The 26,993-nt window shown below is 40.6% G+C and overlaps 1 protein-coding gene across 2 annotated transcripts in view; it reads right to left on the reverse strand.

The window, feature by feature from the left end:
- KIF3A (kinesin family member 3A) overlaps nucleotides 1-26,483 on the reverse strand; it is a 46,685-nt gene extending 20,202 nt beyond the window's left edge. Inside the window, exons 1-11 of one of the 2 annotated variants that reach the window (XM_075541530.1) lie at nucleotides 26,340-26,483; nucleotides 24,402-24,675; nucleotides 18,624-18,768; nucleotides 18,371-18,455; nucleotides 16,396-16,501; nucleotides 11,130-11,269; nucleotides 8,939-9,136; nucleotides 8,110-8,284; nucleotides 4,683-4,781; nucleotides 2,612-2,683; nucleotides 335-343 (exon numbers count right to left, since the gene is read on the reverse strand). In XM_075541530.1, the coding sequence (XP_075397645.1) occupies nucleotides 335-343; nucleotides 2,612-2,683; nucleotides 4,683-4,781; nucleotides 8,110-8,284; nucleotides 8,939-9,136; nucleotides 11,130-11,269; nucleotides 16,396-16,501; nucleotides 18,371-18,455; nucleotides 18,624-18,768; nucleotides 24,402-24,675; nucleotides 26,340-26,345 (1,309 nt within the window). In that variant the 5' untranslated portion in view covers nucleotides 26,346-26,483. The remainder of the gene's footprint in view (nucleotides 1-334; nucleotides 344-2,611; nucleotides 2,684-4,682; nucleotides 4,782-8,109; nucleotides 8,285-8,938; nucleotides 9,137-11,129; nucleotides 11,270-16,395; nucleotides 16,502-18,370; nucleotides 18,456-18,623; nucleotides 18,769-24,401; nucleotides 24,676-26,339) is intronic. The other variant, XM_075541529.1, reaches the window with a different exon arrangement.
- Between the last annotated feature and the right edge of the window lie 510 nt (nucleotides 26,484-26,993).

A 26,993-nucleotide genomic window follows, 5' to 3' on the forward strand; every position in this document is an offset into this window, starting at 1 on the left:
GAGCACCCTTGGGCATAGACCCCCCCAGGCATTGGAATCCTGGCTAGGGATGGGGGGGCAGGGGCGAGGGGAGAAATATCTGAATGGGAGATTCTTTAATTTGTATTTCCAAGACTTGATTTCATGGGTCTGAAAAGAATTTAGACAAAAAAAGGAGTTGTTGAAATTTTTTTTTGAAAACCTAAGTTATCCATGAAGGATATTTTAAAGTCTAAATGACAAATACTTACCTTGTTAACAAAAATTAAATTTTAAGAAAATGTAATGTAGTTAAATAAAGTTCTTGATGGGATAAATAATTGTAGCGAGTGGAGTGCAAATCAATCACACCAACCTGCTTGATCTTGCAATAAGAAGTAGTAAGCAAGTCGCAGACAGGAAGCATGTGCACAGAGATGAGGAGGGAAAAAAAGGAAAACATTATTTCTTTTATAAAACAAGACAAAAGCACAATAGCATTCATTTACAGAGTAGCATAGAAACAAATCATATCATTACCAAAACTGAAATAGGGCCCACGTAAAAAGAACATTTTAAGCCAGGATACAATTAATTTAATCTAAGATTGCAATTCAAACCAATCTCAGGAGCTTACACTGACTCCCAAACTCTTGCAAATATAATCATAGGACCAGGTGCTTATATTAACGGCAGGCATGGAATTGGGAACCTGCTAAGACCTGGAAAGTTGTCTAAAAGGGTAAGCCAGAAAAAATAAGCCAATTTTTTAAAGTAACAAAAACTCACACTCGTCAGTCCCCAAATGTTCCAATTCAATGCTCCTTCCAGTGTAAGGATTCATTACAGGTAGGCCCCTCGTTAAGAAAATCTGGCACAAAACCTCAACCAACTAAACAGATAATTTGGTTATAGTAATTTACATTTTTCTTAACAGAAGAATATAATGAGGACTTTTTAGTGTCTGTGCCGCCAAAGCAAGCACTATAATGAAGACTTTTTAAAGCTAAAAAGTCCTCCCGATGCAGTCAGAAAGTGGTTTGATTTCCCAACTTGATTTATAAGCAATTTTTTCAGAAGAATAGTTATTACCTGAAGTGAAGCACACCTACATAATAATCAACTTACTTACATTCCTTCTACTAGATTAAAAGCAACTGTAACAATGATCCTATAGAAGTGAATGACCAAATGATGACTCAAGCGAGGGACACCTAACAAATAAGAAGGCCGTTCCCATTTGTAAAGGGAGCGCACAGACACAGTGCATGAAGCAACCGCATGCCTGGGGAACCACCCTCCACCGCACCAGCACACCCACGTCACAACAAAAGTAGGTTATGGGCCAGGTATGCAGACAGTAGCCAAAGCTTCCTGAATTGAAAAAGTACAATTCATTTCAGAGCAAACTTTAATAAAGCAAAACCACGCCCTGCTGCCCCGCTGAGTCTGACGCACAGCCACCCTGCAGGCAGAGTGAACTGTCCCAGATGGTCTCCCAGGCTGTGAGTCTTGAGCAAGCAGAGTGCCACGTCTTTCCCACACACACTTGAACACGATTGCCTTTAAAGAATTCAGGTAAGCTTTAAAACAGCAAGGTACGGTAAATGACAGTGTCTCTCACTCAGACATTTTTCTTGCCTTTTGCGGCTTATAATACACCTGTGTACGGTTCCCAAATCAATTTCTTATGTTTTAATTTCAATTACCTTCTAAAAGTAATCATTTTGTTTTTAAAAAGTGCTTAGTAACTATCAATAGGGAAGAAGATTCTTGGAAATGTTCTTCATCAAGGAAGTTCAAAAGCTAAGAACAATGACCAAGTGTTCTTGTTATTAGTTTTGGAAAGGGTTAAGTATGTGGATAATGCTCGAAAAGACAGTAAGCTGCACGCTAGCACAAGAAAACCATCTCTTTCTTCTGAAAACGAAATAGCAATTTAACTCATTAAGGTAAGGCTTACAAAGGAGTCTGAGATAAGTCTAGATAGATTCTGCATATACTTCTCACTGGTTTAAACTCTCTAAGCCCACCTTGGAAAGCTCTCTTAAAATTGATCAGATGATTTAGAAATAGAAATCAATGGTCATTTGAAATAAAATACCATTGAATTTATTTTTACTTGCTTCAAACTTTATGGTTGTTTTTATCCCCCCTCTTCTTAATTTGGAAACTTTCTACCGTAAATTATTCCTAAGAACAGGATACCCACCAAAGTATAAAGTCTTTTCAATGGTAAGATACGTTCTAATGGCCAATGGCACCTTCCAAATAAAGTTTACGCTTTCAGAATTGCAGCATTTGTAACTGCATGCCCCTTGTGCTGGCGAGGATTAGAACAGAATCATCAAAATATATGAAAGAATAAGAATTACTCTTTTGCCCAGCTTACTAGCTCTCTTTACATTATCTCAACTGCAACATCATGAATCTCTGTTCCACTGTCTCAAGCATCAGCTTCAGCATGTTTTAAAGATTATGGGTAACTGGAAGCAATGAGGGGAGGGGAAGGATCAACCCATGCTTGGTCTACGGAGAAGTCCAACATGTATTCGTAAGTCATGACAGGGAGCGGGGCAGCATTTCTCAGATGAAGCCCATGGGGTATGGAAAAGCCAAAGCTCTGTGAGAGAACAGAAGAGCTGCCACTCACGAGGCAAGAACTTATCCAGAGGTTTCTCTATCACAGAGCATGCGGAGTCTGCACTACTGCTGCCGCCACTTCCTGGAAGACAAAGAAATGAGCCCACTGGAGCCAAGGAAGAGGAACGAGAAACGAACACATCCACGGGGGGGTCACCTCCAGAAGAACGGAGTTTAGAGAACAGTCCAGCTTTGTACTCAAGAACCAGGACTTGGGTCTGCCCCGCTCATCACCACTCTCAAGCAGTTTCCACTTCACAAGCCATGCAAGGGAATTAGGGCCTGTGTTCCTTGACGTGTGTACTCTCGTGGGAAAACCCAGGACCAACCCAAAATAAAATATTTCAGAAGGAGGATGTGACAAGAATAAAAAATAAGTATGTAGTGATACTTAAGTCTTAGTAAGCTATTTGGACTGATAAGCTAAAGGACTGAATATTAAAACTTTAAAAACGTCCTTTCCAGTCGCTGCTGAGCACATTTAGATTTATGGCGACCCTGCATGTGTCGGGGTGGCATGGTGCCCCCTCAGGGGCTTGATGGCTGACTGCTTTTCAGAAAGGGATCACCAGGCCTTTCTTGTGAGGTAACTGTGTGGACTCAAACCCCCAAATCCTGACTTCTGTACCACCCAGGGACTAAAAGTGCACACAGAACTAGCAATTTAAGCATGTCAAATTACCCTGTATTTATAGTCAGACTGAAGTCCCCCAGTGATGCAAATAGTTAATGAATTCAGCTGCTAACCCAACCTAGACATACCTCAGAAGAAAGGCCTGCAACGTGCTTCCTAAAAAGCAGCATTGAAAACCACAGTGCAGGTCTATTGTGACACAGCACAGCTAGGGTGGGTGGTCGGGCTCCGAGTTTGCTCTTTCACTTCCAAAATATCACACTACCAGACCCAAGGTTTCATGGCAAAACTTTGAAAAGGGCTGGGAAGGTTTATTAAATATTTTAACATGTTAAACATGACAATCTTTGCTATTTAAAAAATCCAGAATCTGCTTTAGTTTTGAAAAAAATTAGGGAAATATAGATACAAACACAAAATGCTTCCTTTAAGTCAGAGGTTGGCAAATGTTCTTATAAAAAGTGAGGTAATAATGTTTTAGGCTTTGTGAGACTAATGCTGTATGAATCTCTGTTCTTTAACATGCAACAGCCAAAAAACACGCATCAACCAGTGAGCATGGCAACTTCAATAAGGTTCTAGTCACAAAACAGGTGGCAGCCCAAATTTGGCCCATAAGCCCCATTTTGCCAACTCTTGCTCTAAGTCATGTGTTCGCTGGCCATTTGACATTACGGAGTCTTTAAGGTTTTAAATATGGGGCTCTGGATCAAGAAATGGTGGCCTTAATTTTTAGCAAGGTCATTTTAATAAGACAAGCAAAATATACACCAACTTGAAAACAGTGATCCAGATTAATGGAAGAGAATTCTGAAATAAATATTTGGGTAAAAACATCTGAAATACAGGCCATTATGTCTCTTGCATGCTACTCTATATCGTTATCACCACACACACAGTCTTAACTTACAATTGGTAATAAATATCCCACAAGGGGGTGAGAATGAGAACACATGTTATAAAGAATAAACTTAAACCAGTGTCTTAATACTCTCAATAGCAAAGTAAATTAATTTCAAAGAAAAACATGCTTAAAAAAGAGAAACCTTAGTTTAAAAAAGTATACTAAAAAGGTAACATCCCCACATAAATTTACAATTTAAAAAATTCAATGATTTTTAAGACTAATATTACTTGAAGAAAAACACCATAATACCCAGATATAGACTAAAGTTCTTAGCTGATTAAAACAGTACCCAATGTTAAAAAATGTTACCACTATCATAGAAATTTATCACCGTAAAATCTAAAGTAACTGAATATATGGGAGAATGTTTCCCTGTAGACAGGAGGCCAGTGCAAGAGGGGAAAAAATCATGCGGTCAGTATGCCTTTTGTTCCAATTGCTACCATCACTAAAAATGACAAGAAGGTTCACAGCACCTAATCATTGTAAGAACGGCTAGCCCATTAACTTCCGCAGGTCAGGTCACTGTGAAGAACTCACCCCTTCTTTTTCTCCTCTTCTCTCCGTCCTCGCCAACTTCACCCTCCTCTTCCTCCTCTTCCTCTGACCCACTGATATCAGATCCTGATACTTCTTCCCCTTGGAGAGAAATTGAATACAATTATTTTCATTCTGTACTGACACTGGACACGTAGGAAATGCCTACGGCAACTTTCCTCAAGTTTTGTTGCTTCCCAAATAGACATGATGCTCTTAGATGCTTTATTTTTGAAGTCCTAAAGGGAGGTTAAGTTCTGATTTATTTAAAATATTAAACCATAAATTAGATACAGTTTTAAATATATGTGAAAATTATGTTGGCATTTATTCAGTGTTTTAAAAGATTTTTTTTCTCTTTTGAGGGTTCATTTTTCTCAGCTTAGTTTGGCAAGATTTCTAGCCATTCATTCCATCTGTAGATTAAGAGTGAAAAAGCTGTCATCTAACAACAACAGCAATCTCATTTAAGTCCCTTGTGCAAGTACAAAGACAGCACTGGCTACTGCAAGCTAAGACAGTAACATCTAATGAAAAGGGATGATTAAACTAACATGAATATGGGGCAGGATTAGAATGCCTTTAAAAATACTACGTATGAAATAGTTAAGGACACAGAGGTGATGGGGGAGGCTACAAAATAACACTACATCACATAAACCCTGGCCACCAAGTCGACCGCGGTTCACTCACAGAGACCCTGCAGGGCGGAGCAGAAGCGCTCTGTAGGGTTTCTGAGCCTGTCTCTTCACAGGGGCAGGTAGTTTCATTTATTCCCGGGGAGCAGCTGACGGGCTTGAACCTTCAACCTTGTGCTTAAAAGTATGACACTTAAACCACCGCGCCACCAAGGCCTCTTGGAAAAGAGGTAATTAATTATGCCTGTATATAAAGGATGGAACAAGATCACAGAATCCTGAGAAAAGGAATTTGCTAGAATAGAGCCTTTTGTTCCTTAGGCCTAGAAATAATGACACCTTGGTCGGAATGTACACACACCTATGCCCAAATCTTGGTTTGTAAGTCCCATTCTCTGACGAAAGCAGCAGCACAAGAAGGGTGCCTCAAGCTGAGGCGGGGAAAACACAAGAGAGCCTGCAGCATCAGAAAGTAAGAGCTGTTCCAAACGTCATGGAAACTTTCTGATAGGATACAGAAACCACCCTGAAAGAGACACTTATCCAAGCTGAGACAGTTTGAGAAAACACTGACTAACACTGGGTTGTAACCCACAAAATAAATTTGAAGGTGCTTTGAAAGTGTGTGGGAAAATTCCACTTTTTTAATAAAAATCATTTTATTGGGGGCTCGTACAACTCTTATCGCAATCCATCCATACATCCATTGTGTCAACTCCACTGTCTTTTCATTCCATTTTGCCACATTTTAAAATTTTCCCTCATATCGCTGAGTCCATGTAGGACTGGGCAGTGTTTTGTTCGGCTGGACAAGCCGCTGTGTTGGAACCAATTCAAAGGAACTGAACAAGCACACAACATACTGATACAAGTATTTGAATGAGTAAGTCAATGGACGAAGGGATAGCCTTTCCTGACAATAGACTCCCAAGTAATAGATGTAGAGGGACTGATGGAAACAGCAAGTCACCACTGAGCAAACAAACACCCAGAACTACTGCTGAGGGCAAGAACCACCAGTGGACACAGAGACGAGAGGGTAACAGTCCAAGGACAAAGGGTCTTTGCAAAACGCCTCAAAGAATCTCCCCACAAGACACTTATTAATTACAAAGGGAAATAAAAGATGTACAGACACCTGGCAGACTACCGACGGGAGACGTTTACACAAGCCAAAATCTGGGAGCATTCTCCATAGTATCTGATCTTCAAAAGTCTCAAGATCATGGAAGGCAAAGAGTGAGGAGGACCCATAGCAGACTGGAGGAGAATAAGGTGGCACTGCTAACTAAACACATGCGGGCTCCTGGAATGGATTTGGGACCAGAAAAGGAGTATTAGGAACCAAACTGGCAACAATCAAACAAGCTCCAATCCTTGTAGAAGACTGCATCAATGTCAATGCTCTGGTATCAATAATGGTGCTGACGTGTTACTATTAGGAGGCTCTAGGTAAAGGATAGAATGGAATTCTCCATATAATATTGCAAATTTCCTATCATCTAAATTATTCCAGAGTCCTTAGACGATGTCAATTATTACAGAGCTTGACTGCTAACTTATGGCTAGACGTTCAAGTCAGACCACATGTGTCCTGAAAGAAAGGCCTGACTCGCCTGTGGAAACTCACTCCCTGAAAAGCCCTCTGCAGCACGCTTGCTTCCACAATGATACGAGCAGCGGGGCTGGCCTGAGTCGGACTGGCTGGGGATGGCCTTGAGAGCAACTGGGAAAGGACTAGCTAAAATGACTTCAACATTAAACATTAAAAAATATTTAAATTTTCGAATCTTTTTTACTTTATTGCCTGTGTGATCAATCTGATGAGATCATAACATTCTGTTAACTGGATTGCAAAAACAATTGTCATAAAAGCATAAATATACATGGGTTAAAAATGTCAAATAAAGATGTGAGCTCAGCATTAACATCCCTAACAAATTTTACAACTCTAAAACATACTGGCTTGACATACCACCTAGTGGCCACATTCATAACATCTCATCTCATTATCAGAGAGGCAGAGTCATGATTACTTTCATTGAGTCAGCCACTTTTCCAAACATCTGTGATGCTGGCATGTCTGTTCCCCACTGAGGGCAGAGGTGGAGTGTCGGAGCCCTCAGTTTCCCTTATCTGCCACTCAGAAAGCATCTGGTCCTAGCATGAAGATGTAGGGACTCACTAAGCACTTGTTGTTGCCTGGGAAGTTTCTCACCCTTATGAGTAAGGGCTTCAGACGCTCCAACATCTTTAACAGTACTTTGTTAGAAAATAATTTCTAAAATGTAATTTTATGCTCAAATTTAAGCATGCAATCATAACTCAAGGCCATATAATGAGCTCCCACTTATAGTAAACATGGTTTATCCGTCATTGATATTGTATTTCAAAAGTAGACGTGTTATCTATTACAAAGGCAAAATAACTCGCTTTCCCCTAAATACATACACAATAGAACTTGCTATTATACAGAGATAAATAAAAATTAATATTTTAGAAGTGGTCATGTAAAATCTAAAAAAAGATACTAAGAATAGGGTTTGGGGTTTAAAATCAAATTACCATACTTTTTATTAAAAATCATAAACAAACATTATATAGTTTTACTTGAGTTTAACAAGGCAATGCTAAACCACATAGTATTAAATAAACTTCTACAAATATTCCTTTACATCTCAAATTTCATTGTCAGAGACAAAAAATTTGTAATGGTTTTTGCTAGGACACCCACTGTTTAGACTAGGTAATTTTTGCTAACATAAAAATCAATATTTTGACTCAAAAGTTACCTTCTTCAAGTTTTTTTTTCAGTTCTTCTATTTCCTTCTGAAATTGACGAAGTAAAGCATCCTTTGGATCTTCATTAATTCTAGCTTTATTTTTAATATTTTTAGCACGGTTGGCATAGCGTAACGTACTGATAGTTTCATCATAATTGTAATCTGCTGGCCCAATATTTGCACACTATAGGATTAGGAACACAAGGAAAACACTTGGTGTTTGACACAGTTAGCAAACCACTATGACAAATCTATCTAAGCCAGCCTTTTCCAGTCAGTGATATCACCCAGGAGGCTGCAAAAGCAGGTACCTGCACGTCATCCTGGAGGACGGGCTCTCGCACACCTTGTCCATTGCCAGGGAGGCACGGAGTCATTTCTACTTCTTTTTCTGAACAGGGGCAATGGGCCTAGTAAGTTTGGGAACTTAGAATCCAAACCAAAGGTAGGGAACATCCATCTGGCCCTAGGGTCTTAGAAGGCCCACTAAGTCCATCATACCCATTACTACCATCTAGCATCACAGCCTCACCAAAGAGAAGCAGGTGCAGCCATCACATTAGGGTGGGTCAATTACATGTCTGATCAGTATGGCTCGAGAATGATGTTGTAAATATCCAAATGGTCCCCACCTCTGTGCTAAACAATCATTTTTTAAGAGTATGTGCATACTGGGTTTCCAAATTAGACACCATTAAGGAGTTAGTACGTGTGGTATGTTACACAAAGAATAACCACACCTTTTTAAAGTGAAATAGTCACCGGTTTAAAAAAACATTGTTTGTGACATACATCGGTACATCTATATTTGTTCATTATACCACCAATTAAATCTTACCATCATGGTTTTTGAATTTCCCCCTAAAGAATCTTGAAGGAGGCGAGTCAACTTAGAATTCCGATATGGCACGTGGGTGCTCTTCCCGTCGACCAGCGCAGAGATGACATTTCCGAGGGTGGAAAGGGAAAGATTGATTTTTGTGGCTTCCTTCAGTCGCTGCCCAGTAGCGCCAGTTTTTGCTTGTCTTTCTGAACCCTAGTAATAAAGAGAGAAATGACGCTAAACTACACAAATGCCAAATCCTCTTACCAAGGTTTTAATGGGGAAAAGGTTATCTAAAAGTAAAAACTCTGATAAGCTGTCTGGAGTCTGCATCAAAACAATACAGGAGGGGAGAAGTAGCTGAGGTAAAGAAATGAATCAAGAAGGGTCGTGAGCTGACCGCTACTAGAGAGCTCTGTAACTTGTGTGGATACATGGGAGCTGGTTCGACTGCCCTCTCTACTTGTCTGAGTTTTGCTGTCATCATTAGAAACCTAAACAAGGGCATGCAGGTGAGCGTGTTCAGTGCTTCTGGCCACCTCCCAGTTCATTGTACAGCACCCGCGGCAGTCATCAAAGGCACAACACTTGGCTTCTATCCTGTTAAGAGCAACAGAGGAAGGAGATTCAGGAACTCCTGTGAGTGTTGTAAAGTGCCACTGAGTCTGTCCCACTTCGTGACAATCGATGGACTACAGAACAAAACACTGCCCAGCCCTGTGCCATCCTCACAGTTGTTGGTACGCTTGAGCCCACTGCTGCAACCACTGCGTCCATCCGCCTCCTCTTTTCCGCCGATTCTCTACTTTACACTTCTCTAGGGCTGCTTCCTCTGAAAACATGGCCAAAGTAAGTGAGATGAGGTCTCACTACCCGAGCTTCTAAGGAACATTTTGACTGTACATCTCTCAAGACATATGTTTGTTCTTCTTTTATCCATGATAATTTCAGTATTTTTCTTCAACACCATCACTCAAAGGTATCGATTCCTCTGCAGTCTTCCTTCTTCACTTGTCCGTTCTCATATGCCTACGAGGCAAATGAAACGCCATGACGTGGGTCAGGTGCACCGCAGTCAGGAAGAGAAAGAAGAAAGGGAATGCGTGGCATGTTGCTTCTGTGAACAAATGCCTCCTTTGCCACGAGACCAGAAGAACTTGATGGTGCCCTGCTGCCATGACCGAACACTTAATTGGTTAAATATTGAGAAGAATACTAATCAAAGGGAGGAGAGGATGCAGAACAGAATTTCAAATTTGCATGGAATTGAGATATGCTGGAGTCATGGAGGCTTAGTGACTCTGAAACTAATGCCCTGTGGTCACTTTTAAACCTTACCTCAACAATATCTCCTATAACCTTAAAGCCAAAAAATAGCTTAACTTACCTGATATAGAATGTCTGAAAATAAAGAGAAAGAAAATACACACACACACACACACTCAAGAATGTCTGTCCTTAGCATTATGCTTTTCTGATCTACCTGTATGATGTACCACTGACAATCCACCCACTGCCATGGATCTCATTCCAGTCCACAGCCACTCTGTAGGACAGAGTGAGACTGACACTATGAACCTTTCTCCCCAGGGCAGCAGGTCCGTTTCAACCACCATCCGTGTGCTTAGCAACCCACGATGCCACCAGGATTTCTAAACCGGCAACAGCAATCCCAGTATTAGCTGGGAACTTTAAACCGGTGAGTAGAAGAGCCCCAGTGGATGGTGGTTACATGTTGGGTGCGATCCACATGGTTGGCAGTTTGAAACCAGCAGCAGCTCTGCAGGAGGAAGACTATGCTCCTACTCCTGCCAACAGTGAGTCTGAGAAACCACAGGGGTCACTACGACTCAGCACTGACTCCGTGGCAGGGTGTCTGTTCATCTGGCTTAAGGCCAGTGAGCTACCTCCAATGGAGATGGAGCAGCTCAGGTCATACAACTGGAGGGGTGTCATCAACGGCACTGAAGTGCACATGTTGAAACTGCTGTGAATCCTCTCGACAACAAGAACAATTCCTTTTTACTAACTACTTTTATTGCTGGCTCTTACATCTCATCGCAATCCATAAAAATAAATTATTTTTAAAAACCTGCACACACAAGCAAACACTTAAAAATCATACATGCATCATACTTCTCACTCCAGTTTTTATTTACTGATAAAATACAATGAAATCAGACGCACTAGTCCTTTAGTTACTTACCGCAAGATCGACAAGATGCAGCTTTCCCATCCTGACATGCATGTTACCATCAACGCCCTTTTCACTGCACTCTATAGTAATGGTAAAGATGGCATGGGAACGGGAACTATGCTCATTCATATTAGTTGCACCAACAGAACCTTTAAAATAGAAAGGGAAACCTTAAAAAGTATATATAACAAGTCTTTAAATATCCAGAGAAGGTCAAAATATAATATAATCACAACCAAAAGTCAGCGACATGACTAAACCATAAAAGTACAGTGCGATTTAGTCATTCTTAAAATTTTCCAATAATTCATATTGATAACAGTGGGTACTGCTAATCGTATTAACTTTACTCCCAGGTCTTACTAGTTAAAACAGCGGTTCTCAACCTGTGAGTCGTGACCCCTTTGGGGGGAGGGGTGTCGAACAACCCTTTCCCAGGGGCCATCCAATTCATAACAGTAGCAAAATGACAGTTATGCAGTAGAAATGAAAAGAATTTTATGGTTGGGGGGGGTCACCACAACATGAGGAACTGTATTAAAGGGTCGTGGCATTAGGAAGGTTGAGAACCACTGAGTTAAAACAAAAAACCAACTTAGATACATGCACACCAAAAACATCTAATATAAAGATGACCACTAATGCAACTATCTTGAAATCGCATGCTGCTGCGGACATCTAAGCCGCAGACATACTTGCACACATTCATTAGGTATATTAGGGTACTCATGCAGCATGTTTGCAACAGGTGAAAGCCAGAAACATCAAGAGAGCATTTTAATCAATTATAGAATAGACATACTATATGAGGGGCACCCCAAAAAACTGACTTTTTTTTCAAAGCTATGCATTTAAATTTTGTTACAAAACAACCTTATCACCTTCAATGTAATACATTTTTCAAATCTGCGATTCCATTCTTGGAAACATTTTTCAAACTCATCTGTCTGGCTAGCTGATAGCACCTCCCTCATTTTTTTCTTCCCTCTCTTATTTCACTAAATCGCTGTTCTTTCATGCTCCTTATCATTCATGGAAACAAAAACAAGTCGCATGGAGCAAGGTCAGGTGAGTAAGGTGCAAGAGAGGGTTTTTTGCCCCAAACTGGCGCACTAAGATGTCTGCGTGAATAGGTGCATTGTTGTGGTGGCAAAACCAGTCCCGTCTGCCACAAATCAGGCCTTTTTTTGTCGCACAATGTTATGCGATCTTTTCTGTCTCTAAATAAAAAGCTTGATTAATAGTCTGATCTAGAGGAATGAACACCAAAATGAACTATGAGTCAACATTGTTGTCCATTTGGGAAGGTGACAAATGTCCAGAACGAGGTTTGTCATCGATCGATACTTCACCTTTTTTGAAACGAGAAAACCACTCATATACTTGAGTTTTTCTAAATCGGCCATGACAAAACAAGGTTCAAGAGAAACTGCTTTTATGAAAAAATGCACTGTGATCAGAGAACTTTCCCAGGTGACACCACTGGGTGCACTAACTCAGATCGAGTTGCTCAATGCTCACCTAGCAGGAAAAATGTGTACTACAAAGCTCCTCCCAGTGCAATTCTGTATTTTTCTGGGGGGGGGGGTACCCCCTCATATATTCCTAAAGACTCATTTAAGGGAAAAAGGTAGATTTATATCTAATACCAAAGAAAGATGCCCAGGACAGGTAAATTGGGGAGGGGGGGGAGGTTATGAGAAATAGATATGATCCTATTGCTATAAACAAAAAATTAATTTAACATATACAAAAATTCATTTGTGTAATCCAAGAAAAATGTCTTTTATTATAAAAGAAGTATTTTTTTTCCTTAAATCTCATAGCATTTCCACAGTATTATGTTCATTTTACCCAGTTTCAAAATTATTTATACTCACTCCTTGTTAATGGACATAGTTAGGCTCCAAATATCAAGTCCTTATGCAAAAATAAATTACATGAAAATAAAGGATGACCACATCAGACCACAAAATGGAGGGTCTCAGGGAGGAAAGGAGCCAGTCAGGGTGTGATGTAGCAACAATGAAACATACAACTTTCCTCTAGTTCCTAAATGCTTCCTCCCCCACTCCACTATTATTATCCCAATTCTACCTTACAAATCTGGCTAGACCAGAGGATGTACACTGGTACAGATAGGAACTGGAAACAGGGAATCCAGGGCAGATGATCCCTTCAGGACCAGTGGTGTGAGTGGCAATACTGGGAGGGAGAAGGGAGGGTTGGAAAGGGGGGACCGATTATAAGGATCTACATGTGACCTCCTCCCAGGGGACGGACAACAGAAAAGTGGGTAAAGGGAGACATTGGACAGGGAAAGATATGACAAAATAATGATGTATAAATTATCAAAGGGTTCATGAGAGAAGGGGGAACGGGGAGGGAAGGGAAAAATGAGGAGCTGATGCCAGGGACTCAGGTGGAGAGCAAATGTTTTGCGAATGGTGAGGGCAATGAATGTACAAATGTGCTTTATACAACTGATGTATGTATAGATTGTGATAAGAGTTGTATGAGCCCCTAATAAAATGATTAAAATAAATTTTTTAAAGTAGGATAGCTACACAATTGTATAGCTGCCACATGACATTATTACACAACTGCCAATCCACCCAAAAGCACGGCCCTGTCACTTGACATATAACCTTAACCATCACCGCCAGCATTACTCTCACTTCAGCATTTATTACTGCCAGGTGTACATCATTAATACACCAAACAGCAGAGTTTTACCATTACTGAAAATGCTAGATGTCAGAAAACGCGAGTCAATAAATGAGAACTAGGGTGTCTTAGTTTACATATACCCATATGTAACTTTTTCATGCAAACCTTGATTTCATGATTGAAACATTATAAAGGTGTTCTTCATTAGCATATTGAAAATCAGACAACTTGAAATAATTGCACCGATTAAAAAAATACATAGCTCAATGAAGCAAAATAAAGCTCAAGAATTTGTGACTATATTTCTCAATTTTCTTTAAAAGTGTGACTTCTTTTTGTTTCTGCCAACGAAGAGGGACATGAAAGGACAGCAATTTGACAACGTGAAAGAGGTAAAGGAAAAACCGAGGGAGGTGCTGCTGTCAGATATCCAAACAGATGAGTTTGAAAAATGTTTCCAAGAACGGAGCCGCAGAGTTAACAAATGTATTAAATGTAATGGAGAATACTTTGAAAGTGTTAAGGTTGTTTTGTAACGAACTTTAAATACATAGCTTTGAAAAAAATTCTTTTTTGGGGGGGTACCCCCTTGTATATATGTAAATATACATATGAGATCACACAAGCCTACAGTGTCCTGTAATTTATTTTCTTACTTCTATTTAACTGTACAGCTTAAAAATTTCCCAGGTCTCTTCACATAGATTTCACTTTTGTCTGTAACATCCTCATTATAGTTCTTAGTCTCTGTGTATTCCATAGATGGTTTATTAGACTGGTTCTAGCCTTTCACTATTACAAATAATGCTTCAATAAGGTACATATTTTTGTTTGTACCTAAAAATCATTTTTATAGGATATTATTATGGATTGAATTGTGCCCCCCTCCCCAAATAGGCTGAAATCCTCATCTGTCCCACTGTGAATAAGGCCCTATTTAAAAATAAAAGTTTCTTTTGAGGCCTGGTCATAGTCGTATAGTGGTTATTCAGTGGACTGTGATCCACAAGGTCAACAGTTCGAAACCACCAGCCACTCCTTGGGAGAGAGCCGGGGCTTTCTACACGTGTAAGCAGTGACAGTCGTGGAAACTCATAGGCAGTTCTACCCTGTCTTACAGGATTGCTGTGAGTTGGCATGGACTCGAAGGCAGTGGGGTTTGGTTTTGGTTTTGATATGAACAGAACAGGCACAGCCACAGAGGAATACAGACCCTAAAAACACCAAGGAACACTGACAGGCAGACTCCCAAAGCTAGCGGAGGCCCACAGGAGGAAATGGCATGGTGGAAGCCCTGATGTGGGCTGTAGCCTCCAGAACTGCAGGGCAGCCAAGCTCTGCGCTTGGAAATCACCCGCTTGTGGGGTACCTTGTTACAGCAGCACTGGGTGACTAAACAGATATCCAGAATCGGGCAGGCTGGTTCAAAAGGAAGGCGCTTTTGAAATTTCAACCGATCCTGCCTCACTGTCCTTCAAGAAAGCTATACCAAATTACACGCCCATGACCAATGCCAGTTCCTTCAGTCTCACTAATCTGGATAGCCTTCTACCTCCAATCTGTGAGATGAAATTTAATTCGTATTTTCCAGATTACTGGTGAAACGAGCATTTTTTTCAAGTTTACTGGATATGCATTTCTTCTGTAAATAACTTTTATGCTGTCTTTTGCTCAGTTTTTCCATTAAGATTTGACCTTTTTAATTTACCTTTCCATTTCTTGGCTCACAGATGATTTTTCTTAATGTTTGATGTTTCTTTTTTTTCTGTATGATTTTTCAGATTTTTCTTTTTTCTGCATGATTTTTCTTTTTAATATTTTAAATGTCCTTGGGTTTGCTGGATCTTTAGTTATAAAAACTTATAAGACTTTCTTTAATTCTTATGTTCTTATCTTTCACTTCTAATCTGTAATTGCAGCACTAGGATTAGGCTGGAGCATGGTGTTTAGACATTATTTCCTATTTAACTTGAAACTTTTTATTCTTCAGACAAATTTTTGAAACAGTTGCTAAAAAGAACGACACTTTATTTTGGTTCTTGTCAACAAAATAAGTGAATGTCTTCAAAGACTATTTTAGAAGTGAAAGAGATCATCCCTCCTAACCTCACACAACCGTTAGGCAGGCATAGGTTTTGCGGCTGTTTGGCACTGCGCACATTCTCCATGGGTGAGAATGGGAAGCCCTTCTCTGCAGAGCAGACCGCTCAAAGGATTTCCCAGGAGGTGGCTTCAGAACCAGACAGCTAGGTCAGTCTGCCGAGGAGCGGCCGGGTAGGTTCAAACCACCAGTCTCTCGGCTGGTCATTAAGTGCTTCTCCTTCACCCCACCCAGGCTCTCTGCTCAGGAGCAAATACTAAGAACATGTTACATACGGAAGCAGGTAAAAAGAAACAAGCGATATGACTGCTTCAAAGGAAAATTGCTACTGATACACAAAATGTTGGCCGCCAGTGACAACAGAAAGTGCTGCTCTCGTATATGATGTTTCCATAGCAAGTGATCAAAGAGGAACGGACCTCCAGAAACCTCTAAATCCACTGCCAAATCGTTTGTTTCCAAGCCAGCCCACTCCACACAGCTCCAGTTACACATGGAACTTACGATTCTTGTGGCCTAAGGTCATAATTCTGTCCATATCGTCGGCATTATTTACCACATAAGCTGACAGATCTTTAATATAGACTCCCACATCAGGTCTTTCTTTAACCTAAACACACAAAAAACAAGGGATCGTAAGACTTTACACTCAATACTTCTCTTGTAATTACTTATTATCTGCTTTTTGTTAAATAAATAAATGTCAATTCATTTATCTTGTGATTATCTGATATTTATGCAAATATTCCCACATTTTTTCCACTCTAAGATGAACGGTGCCCGTGGTCTTTAGAGGGTTACAGTCCTCCCACAAACTGTAAAGCCAGAGTTTCTTAATTAAGAAGTTTGGTTTCTTCTTCAGATTAAAAATATGTTTTGGGGTTTGTTTGTTTTTTAATTTTATTTTATTGGGGGCTTTTACAGCTCTTATCACAATCCATACATATATCCACTGTGTCAAACACTTCTGTACATATGTTGGCATCATCTTTTTCAAAACATTTTTTCTACTTAAGCCCTTGATATCAGCTCATTTTTCCCTGCCTCCCCATGATCCCTTGATAATTTAAAATTCTTTTTTATTCATGTCTTACACCGACCCACCACTGTCTCCCTTCACCCACTTTTCTGCTGTTCGCCCCCCTGAGAGAGGGGTCATACGTCGATTACTGTGATCGGTTCCCCCTTACTCCCTCACCCACTTCCTTTACTCTCCTAATATCGCTTCAGTGAAAAAATGTGTTTCTTATGTGCATGCCTAGATCTAATAACACTATCTCTGGCACGTTAAAAAATTGTGGCATAAAATAAAATCCGGAGCCATAATGAAAAGGTATGGTCTCATAAAAGCCTGTATGTAATGGTCATAGCCACTTTAGTTGTAAGAGTCCGGACTATACAAGGCCCAGATGCCCGCCCCGCCCCCCGCCAGCAAGGGAATGAAGGGTGAAACTGTAGCACATAAGGGGTCTCAAAGAGTTGGTGGGAAAATTCCATTATCTTTTCACTGCATTTTCCACAAACTTTTTGGATGAGTCTTCAAGGGAATTAAGCTGAGTAAACAAAAGCTGATTTCCACAAGGTTACAAGTTATGGGATTCCATTAATATGACAAAACACAGAAACGAAAAACTAATCAGGTGCTGCTAGGGGCTGGGAGCAACAGTAGCTAGGAGAGGGGTTGTGGGAAGAGAGGGGAAGCTTACAAGAGGGATCCCACGTTGCTTCTGGGGCAGTGAGGTTTTGGTCATGAGGAGGAGGGGGAGAGTGGATGCACAGCTTAAAGAATGTGCATCAGTTTCACTAATTAGGCACGTAAAACTGTTGAACCCAAGGACAGCTTGCTGTGTATATTCTCAACAACAACAAAAAATGTTCAGAAGGCTCAAAAAGAAAATTGGGGGGGGCACCCCAACATGAACTTTGTGGCGAGGGAACTTTCTGTGCCTTGATCGCTGAAATGGGTGCAGAAGCCTGCACACTTCATACACCAGCACAGGATACAAGGGGGCACAAGTGAGACAGGGAACGTGCATCGTACCAGTGTGGACGCCTGCTTGTGACTGCTGCTACCCCTTGTACCTCAGGGGCACTGTATGGGGGGTGGGGGACTGGCTTGGTCTTCATTTTACAGCAGCATGAAATCTACAATTACCCCAAAAAAGTTTCCGTGAAAAAAAATATCAAGGTGCAGATCAGTGTATATGGTATTCTACCTTTTCTATAAAATTTGCATTTTCATAAATGAACACTGAAATAATATTAAAAGCATTATTTTTACTTTGGGTGAGGACAAATGAAATGGGAACAATTATTTTTAAGGTATAATTTTTAATACCATTTGAAACTTTTGGGGGTCATATGATACCTGTATATTACCCACCAAATAAGTATTAAAATTAACTTTCACACAGTAAAGCCCTTAATTTAGTAAACATTCCATTGCTTTGGAAAGTACTCAAATGTCACGTGTCGTTACCTCTAACCTCTGTGTTTGATCCTTGCCCAAAAGGTCACGAACTTCTTCATTATATATTTCCAAATAAGAGACTCGAACCAAAAATCTATAAATTTTAAATAAAATATTATTTTAAAATTACTTTAATTATTATAAATAAAATGTTATTTTAAAATATTTTACAAGTTTGACATGTTTAGAAAACACAAACCTTATAACTTTCCAATGTTTATAGAATCTTAATAATGGGGGGGGGGGTTCTTTATTTTTTTACCTTGTATCACCTTCTGCTTTTGCAATATGACCAAATATGTGAGCGAATGAATTTGGAATGATCCCTCTGAGTTCAGGTACAGCTCGAACACCTTCCATGGTAAAGGTTTTGCCTGTTCCCGTTTGTCCATATGCAAAAATCGTTCCTGACAATAAAGAGAATAAGTCACTTTTAAAGCAGAGCTACAAATCAGTGGCTCTTGAAATTCTTTTGACAGTAGGGTCCCTTTGAAATAAGGTTCTATCAAAACAGTGGCTAATTCCAGGAAGAAGAGTCGGCCCAGAAGGCTGTGAGCCCCAAGGGGCAACCCTGACAAGTCTTGAAGGATACAGCACGATCATGAGCCCTTACTATGAGGACGCTTTCGGAAAACTGACAGTTGCATTGGTGAGCAAAAGACCAGGTGTGTGGCACCAAGGCATCCCCTCCATCACAGCAACACACCTGCTCGTTCTGCAAGGGTGACCAGGGCTCTCCTACAAGAATTTTGTTGGGAAGTCTTCCCCCAGCCACCCTACACATCCTTATCTTGTACTAAAAGCAAAGGCAAACCATAGAATGATTTTCCATTGGAGGTGTGTCATAATGGGCACTGTGGGAAAGAGAAAGGTACAAGAAATTCAGAGACATTAATAGTGAAAATCTGCGGGTCTAGCAGAGTAGACATAGGGGCAGGAGGATGGGTGGGGTGGGGGAAATCAAGGATGCCATCAAACTTTTGACTTAAAAAAGGGAGCCTCCGACAATGCTGGGAGAAAGACGAAGCTTTCTACTCCCGTAAAGAGTGACAGTCTCAGAAACCCAGAGGGCAGTTCGACCCCATCCTACGGGGTCACTGTAAGTCAGCATCGACTGGAAGGCAGCGAGTTTAAGTCCTCCTGAGTTACGGCATTGCCATATAAAAGAACAAGTCAGAAGAGAAGATTATGAATTCCGTTGGGAACAGATTGGAGCTAATCTTAGGGATTCCCCACTAGAAGAAATTAACTTTGAAAATAAAGCACACAAATGGGCTAAAGGCGAAAAGATAGAAAAAGAAATGCCCTGGAGGGCTGACTATATTCATGGATTTGCCACCCCCCACCGTGTATTCCAATCAAATTTTGCAAGTAAGTGCAATTAATCTCAAAAATGAGGAAAGAGCATAAAGTGATATTTGCATTGTATTAAGTGTTATAAGTAATCTAGAGATGATTTACACTACATGGGAGGGCCTGTTGGTTGTATGCAAATACTGTACCAATTTACGTAAGGGACTTGAGCATCTGCAGATTTTAGTATCTGTGGGTAGAGGTGGAGTGGGATCCTGAAACCAATCCTCCACAGACATTGAAGGATAATTGTATAGTCAGAGAATTTAATACCCCTCTCTCAGTAATTGATAAACCAAGTACACTGACATGCAGGTAGGATACAAAGGATCTGAACAATACTATCAACTCAATTAACCTAACACTCTACTCAACCCAATACCAGGATACAAATTCTTTTCAAATATACATGAAATATTTAGTAATAGATACTGTATCCTGAACCAGAAAACAAGTTTCAATAAATGTAAAAGGAGTCATGTCATACAATATATGGTCTCTCACTACAATTAGTTAAATATGAAATCACAAACAGGAAGTTTCCTGGAAAAAACAAAAAATGAAATAGCTAAATAACCCAAAGATCAAAGCCCTCAAGAGGGCAAGCATCTTGTACTTCGTGAAAATGAAAATACAGTGTGGCAAAATCTGTGGGAAGTCACTAAAACAGGATGGGGGCAGGGCATGTAGGTATCTAACATTAAATCCCTGTGTTGACAGTGTATCAAGAGAAATGTTTCCAAAAACTCACTATAGTCTATGCCAAGAAATTTAGAAGGCAGCTACCCTGGACAAGTAATTGGAAGAGACACATATCTGTGTCCCTTTCAAAGAAAGGTGACCCAATAGAAGGTGGAAATCCTTAGACAATATCATTACTATCACACAGAAGTAAAATTTTGTTTAAGACCATCCAAAAACAGGTATAGCAATAATCCACAAGGAGCTGCCAGAAATTCAAGCCAGAATCAGAAAAGGGTGTAGAACAAGAGATACCACTGCTGATGTCCGATGGATAGTGGCCCAAATCAGAAATGCCCGAGAGATGTTGACTTGTGTTTTACTGACTATCCAAAAGTATGTGACTGCATGGATCATCACACACTATGGATAACATTGCAAAGAGTAGGAATTCCAGAGCATTTCTTGTGTTCATGAGAAACCTAAACATAAAGAGGGAGCTATTTGAAAAAAACAAAGGAATACCGTATTGTTTAAAATCAGGAAAGGTAAGACATGAAAAAATAATAATGTGTAAATTATCAACGGTTCATGAGAGGAGAGAGGGAAGAGGAAGGAGAGGAAAAAATGAGAAGCTGATACCAAGGGCTCAAGTAGAAAGAAAATGATTTGAAAACGATGATGGCAACATATGTACAAATGTGCTTGAGACAATGGATGTATGTATGGATTGTGGTAAGAGTTACATGAGCCTCCAATAAAATGATTTTTTTAAATCAGGAAAGGTATGTGTCAACATTGTACACTTTCAACATATATATTCAATCTGTAAACTGATAAAATAATCCAAGGGGCTAGACTATATGATGAAGAATGTGGCATCAGGATTGGAGGAAGGCTTATCAGCAACCTGGGATATGCAGATGACACCACCTTGTTTATTGAAAGTCACACAGACGTGAAGCACTTATTAGTGAAGATCTAAAACTACAGCCTTACGTGTGAATTATAACTCAATGTAAAACAACAACACACAAAACGCCCGTAACAAGACCAATAGAAAACAGCAGGATAAACACAGAAAGGATTAAAATTGTCAAGTATTTAATTTTACTTTTATCCACAATTCATGCTCATGGAAATTTGCAATCAAGAAATCAAGTGACATATTGCATTGGGCAAAACTGATGCACAAGACCTTTAAAATATAAAAGAACAAAGATGTTACTTTGAGGACTAAGGGGCATCTGACCTCATATGCATGTGCAAACTGGACAACGAATAAGAAAGACCAGAGAAGAACTGATGCATTTGAATTATGGTGCTGATAAAGAATATTAAAAGTGCCAAGGACTGCCAAAAGAACAAACATATCTATACAGCCAGAAGAGTTCTTAGAAGCAAGAGTGGGGCGACTCAATAGACTCCCCACATCCTGAGTCAGGTGCTTTTCTTGTTTTTCCAAATAAACCCTGCTTTGGGGTGGGGGGAGAAGCAGCAGCAGCAAGGCTGGTGAGACTCTGTCTCACATACTTGGGACATGTTACCAGGAGGGGCGAGTCTCTGGAAAGAGGCATCATGCTTGGTGAAAGGGCAAAGACACTCAACGAGATGAATCGACAAAGCAACTGCAACAAGGGGATCAAGCCTAACAACTGTGAGGATGGCACCTACTCGCTGGGGCCTAATAATAAAAACACTGGAAGAAGCAAATAACAATTTGATTTATTTGCAAGTGACATGAAATGTTTGTAGAAAATCATTCAGGGATTTACAAAAAAGCTCTATTAGAATAGGCAAGGTAGCACATTATCAGATGGATATGCACAATTGGTTGACAAGCACAATGATACCCATGACGACAGCGAAGGATGTGGACAAGTGGGAACGGTTCCATATCACCGGAATGTAGAATGGTCCTGCTGCTGGGAAAACTTCGGCAGTTTCTCAAGAGGTGAAACACTGAGTTACTAAATGATCAAGCAATTCCCCTCCTGCCCAAGAACACTGAAAACTTAGGTTCTTACAGAAATGTGTACACATGTTCATATAAGCTTCTCTTATTCATAAGCCAAGAAGTATAAAGTGCCCAAACATCCATCCACTGATGAATGGATCAATACAAAGTGGTACATTCAACCATAAAAAAGGAATGAAATACCGATACACACTATAACAGGGATGAACCTTGAAGACACTATGCTAAGTGAAAGCCACATGTCATGGTATTGATGTATGTCTAGAATGTAATGTCTAGAAGAGGCAAATCCAGACAACAAAGTAGATCTATGAATTGCCTGAGGTTGGGAAGGAAGAAGAATGAAGAGTAAGTGCTAATAGGCATGGGGTTTCTTTAGGGGCTGATGGAAATATTTTAGAATTAGATATTGATGATAATGAATTTAATAAATATACTTAGTACATATACTAAAATAAACTCAATTGTACACTTGAAGTGGTTGACATTTTTGTTTTGTGAGTTTTATCTGAATTTTTTAAATATATGTATAAAATAATCAATTGCCAATCTATATACTAGTTATATATTACCTAAAAATGAAATTGTGAAAACAATTCTATTCACAACAGCATTTTTAAAATACTTAAGAATAAATTCATCAAAAGATGTGCAAGAACTACACACTAAAAATTACAAAATATTTGAGAGAAAATAAAAGACAAATAAATGAAGAGCTATATTGTGTTAATTCATTGAAAGACTCAATACTGTCAGAATATCAATTCGCTCCAAATCAATCTTTAGTTTCAAAACAATCACTATCAAAATCCAGGCAGGTTTTTAAAATAAAAAACTGACAAAATTATCCTAAAAGTTATATGGAAATGTTAAGGGCCTAAAATAGACATAAGAATTTTCAAAAAGATTAACAAAGTAAGCAAGTTATACTCCTAATTTCCAAACATATTATAAAACTACAGTAATCAAAATAGGATAGATATGTAACACATTAGATGGTCCAGAAATAAACACATTTGTGACCCATTAATTTTCTACTAAAATGCCAATGTAGCTCAATAGTGAAAAACTAATCTCAATAAATGATGCTGGAACAACCAGAGATACACAAGCAAAGATAACAACTTAGACACTTACACCTTGCATGATACTAAAAATCAACTAAAAAAAATCATCCTTTTGACCTAATGATCAACCTAAAACTATGCAGTACATCTAGAAGCAAACATAGCAAGAAACTTCATCCCCTTGGGATTGGCAAAATTCTATTATGTCCCTAAAGGCATTAAAAAACAACAAGACTCAAACTCATAGCCATTTCGAGTCAATTCTGACTTATAGTGACCCTACAGGACAAGACAGAACTGCTCCTGTGGGTTTGCAAGACTAACTCCACGGGAGCAGATTGCCTCCTTCTCCCTTGGAGTGGCTGGTGGTTTGAAACTGCTAAACTTACTCCTTACTCCTTAAACTCCCAACCCTAAATACTAATCAAGAAAAAAACTTAAATATGCCCACAGAAAGATTTATAAAGGAATATTCATAGTGGTCTCACTCATAATAGTCAAAAACTTTTTTAAAGTCCAAATTTCTACCAACTGCTGAAATAGTATGGCATATCCATACAATGAAATGAAACTTAGCAATAAAAAGAAACTACCAATATACAACATGGAAACTACCAATATACAATATGCAAGCATTATGGTAGGTGAAAGACAGGTAGATAATATAAAATACGACGTAGTGTATGATTTTACTAATATACATTTCAAGGGAAGGCAAACCGCTAACAGCAAGAATTTAAATCAGAACGCACAACAGGTGGCGGGTGGAGAGAAATACAGATGGCTGTGGAACTTTTAGGGGGTAACTGCAGTATTCGAAAACTGGGCTGCGGTGACAGTTCCACAGTTGCATACACTGGTTACAACGCTCTGAACTGTACACTTCAGCGGGTGACTCTATGGGGTATGAATTTTATTTAATTAAAGCTGTTTATAAAAAGTAAACTGTGTAGTCACTTACCATTGTAGCCTTCCAGAACAGAATCAATAATTGGCCTTGCCGTTAAATTATAAACATCAAGCTGTTTACTCTCTGGACCAAAAACTGTATCAAAAGTAAATGTCTTTGGTGGCTCATTGAAGGAATCGGTCTTATGCACGGTGATCGTGCCCCTCATCTCATCCACACTGACAGCCTGCTTGTAGCACATGGATTTCTCTCTCTCATTGAGGGGCCGGCACCTAACGACCACCTTCACGTTATCGCAGCTCTCTGGCTTCTCCGATTTGTTGATCTGGTAAAGAAATACAAAAAGCACAAAAAGGAATACTTCTTTGACTCTCAACAAATTAAACTCATCATTTCAGAAGGGCTGTTGTGCCACCTCTAGGCCTTACCCACATTAAGCATTACATCAGTATTTGTTCAATAATCTTCTAGATCGTACTGACATGGAGCAAAAGCTTCTTAAAACAGAAGAAAAATTACTTCTTTCACAATACACGAGGAAAGCAATCTAATTTACATATATAGTCAATTCTGTTCAAGGCTTTTTAAAAAGGAACCAGTCTATTACAGCTTGTCTTTCTGCACAGTTCAGTATCATCTCTGAGTTTCCCGCCTGTCAGAAAACAGGGGAAACAGTTAAAACTTTAATTCAAGGTTACAGTGGATGCTGTATTCTTTGAGACTTTTAGTTTTATTTTCTGTGATTCAGAAGTAAAATGATTATATTAATATCCATAAGTGGTTTTGCTTCTCTAGGGAAGACGATAATAAAGTGAAGGTAGAAAGTACAAAAGCAGATCACAGGAGACACATGCATAATCAAGGGGCTAACCCGAATGCACACATGTCTTTCAGTCGGCGTCTAGCATTTAAGAGGACCCAGTTAATTGCTAAGATTTACAAAGTGGAAAAACGGCCCCCAAACAACCACTTTGGGTTTCTCTGGAAAAAAACAGCTGCTCTGACATCTGTACACCAGCATGCCTTCATAACAGCTCTTTCCAATTTCCAGAATCTACTTCTACCCATCAGATGCTATCCACTTCCTTCATTCTGTGATGGTCCGCACACATTTCTGGCTTCCTTCTGTCCAAGTTCAAGCATCTGGCTGGCTCTGTTCAGCCTTAGGCCTTTATAGTTGGGGCCCAATCACATATTGAATGAATCAATAACTTGGAAGTCATCAACAAGGAACAAATATGGAGCCTTTGATGCTAAATGCCAAGCTGTCCTTCAAGCTTTATTATGTGCAATATTTTAATTCATCATCAAAACAACCTTCAAGTAAGAATTTAAATATGAGAAACTTAAGGGTCTAGGCAGATTAAATGATTATTTAACCAGTAAAGGACCAACCAATGCTCAAGTTTTGGATTTATAAAGACCCTTTGTGTCCTTCAGGATAACTAACTGTGGAATTCTACAAGATAAACATGCCATCCCCACCCCACCCCCCACACAAAGGCACCTACGGGTTACATTCTGCACTGTGAGCTGAAACGCCACCACCGGGATGACAGCTCAAGCCCAAATGAAGTCGGGCCCAGGGTCGGAGCCGACAGCGGTGCAGCACCGCCGTCAGGTGTTTGGAACTGGGGTGCAAAGGCCACACGGGATGCGGAGCATCCCAAACGACCCTCGACCGCCTCCGCCCCGCTCAGCGGGCAGGGCTGGGCGCGAGAGCGCACCCTCCGGCACAGCGCCTCGACGCCAAGCAGCGGAGGCCCCGCGGGCGTGGGCAAGGACAAAGGCGGCTGGGCCGGCCGCGGCCCTCCCAGGGCCAGCTAGAGACCCCAGCAGCCCCGACACTGACCAACCCGCGGGCCCGCAGGCTCGGCCCTGCCCCGCCCCACCCGGCCGCCCGCCGGCTCCGCGCCTCCATGGCAACGGCCGCGCCCCCCGCCAGGCCGCCGGGATGCGGAGCTCTAGCGGCTGAAAGCCTCTCCTCACCGGCATCTTGGTTCGCTCGCGTGCTCGGCGGATCCCCGCCCTCAGAGCAGCCCAACCACCTCGGCTTAGCGGGAGAAGGCAGGCAGAGACTGCCGAGCCACCTCCCTGCCTCCACTGAGACTGCGGAGCCTGGCACGAGAGCGCACACCGCGCAGGCGCGCGCCGCGCTCGCCCCGCCCATTCCCTGGCCGCGGGCTCCCTCGGCCGGGAGAACACGCCTGCGCAACAGCTTTTCCCGTCCGTCTCCTAGGACGCCGGGCTGCGGCCGCGCCTGCGCAGTGCTGCAATTCCGCTGCGCTGGAAACCTGGGGCCCCCGGCTGCGAGGAAGGGAGCCTGCTGATGCATCGCGTGGCCTAGATTCTGGCGCCTGTAATGTTGAAAATGACAATAGCAATTACATACTGAGAATTTGCTGTGCCCCAACTCAAGAACTAAAGATTTTACACACATTATCCCCCTATTTCGCTGACTAGCCCTAAGACCTTCCTCACCATTAGAAGTGGGGCTTGTTGGTATTTTCAGTTATCTCCCTTTAGACCCTGTGCCATAATATTTGTGAAAAAGCAGAAATCCATCTTGCCAGTCCAACCCGCTCCCTTAAATACCAGGCTCTCTAATAGATATCCTACTGCCTCGTGATTACAGGTTGGGCT

This window comes from Tenrec ecaudatus, chromosome 2 (assembly GCF_050624435.1).
Source record: "Tenrec ecaudatus isolate mTenEca1 chromosome 2, mTenEca1.hap1, whole genome shotgun sequence".
Lineage (NCBI taxonomy): Eukaryota > Metazoa > Chordata > Mammalia > Afrosoricida > Tenrecidae > Tenrec > Tenrec ecaudatus.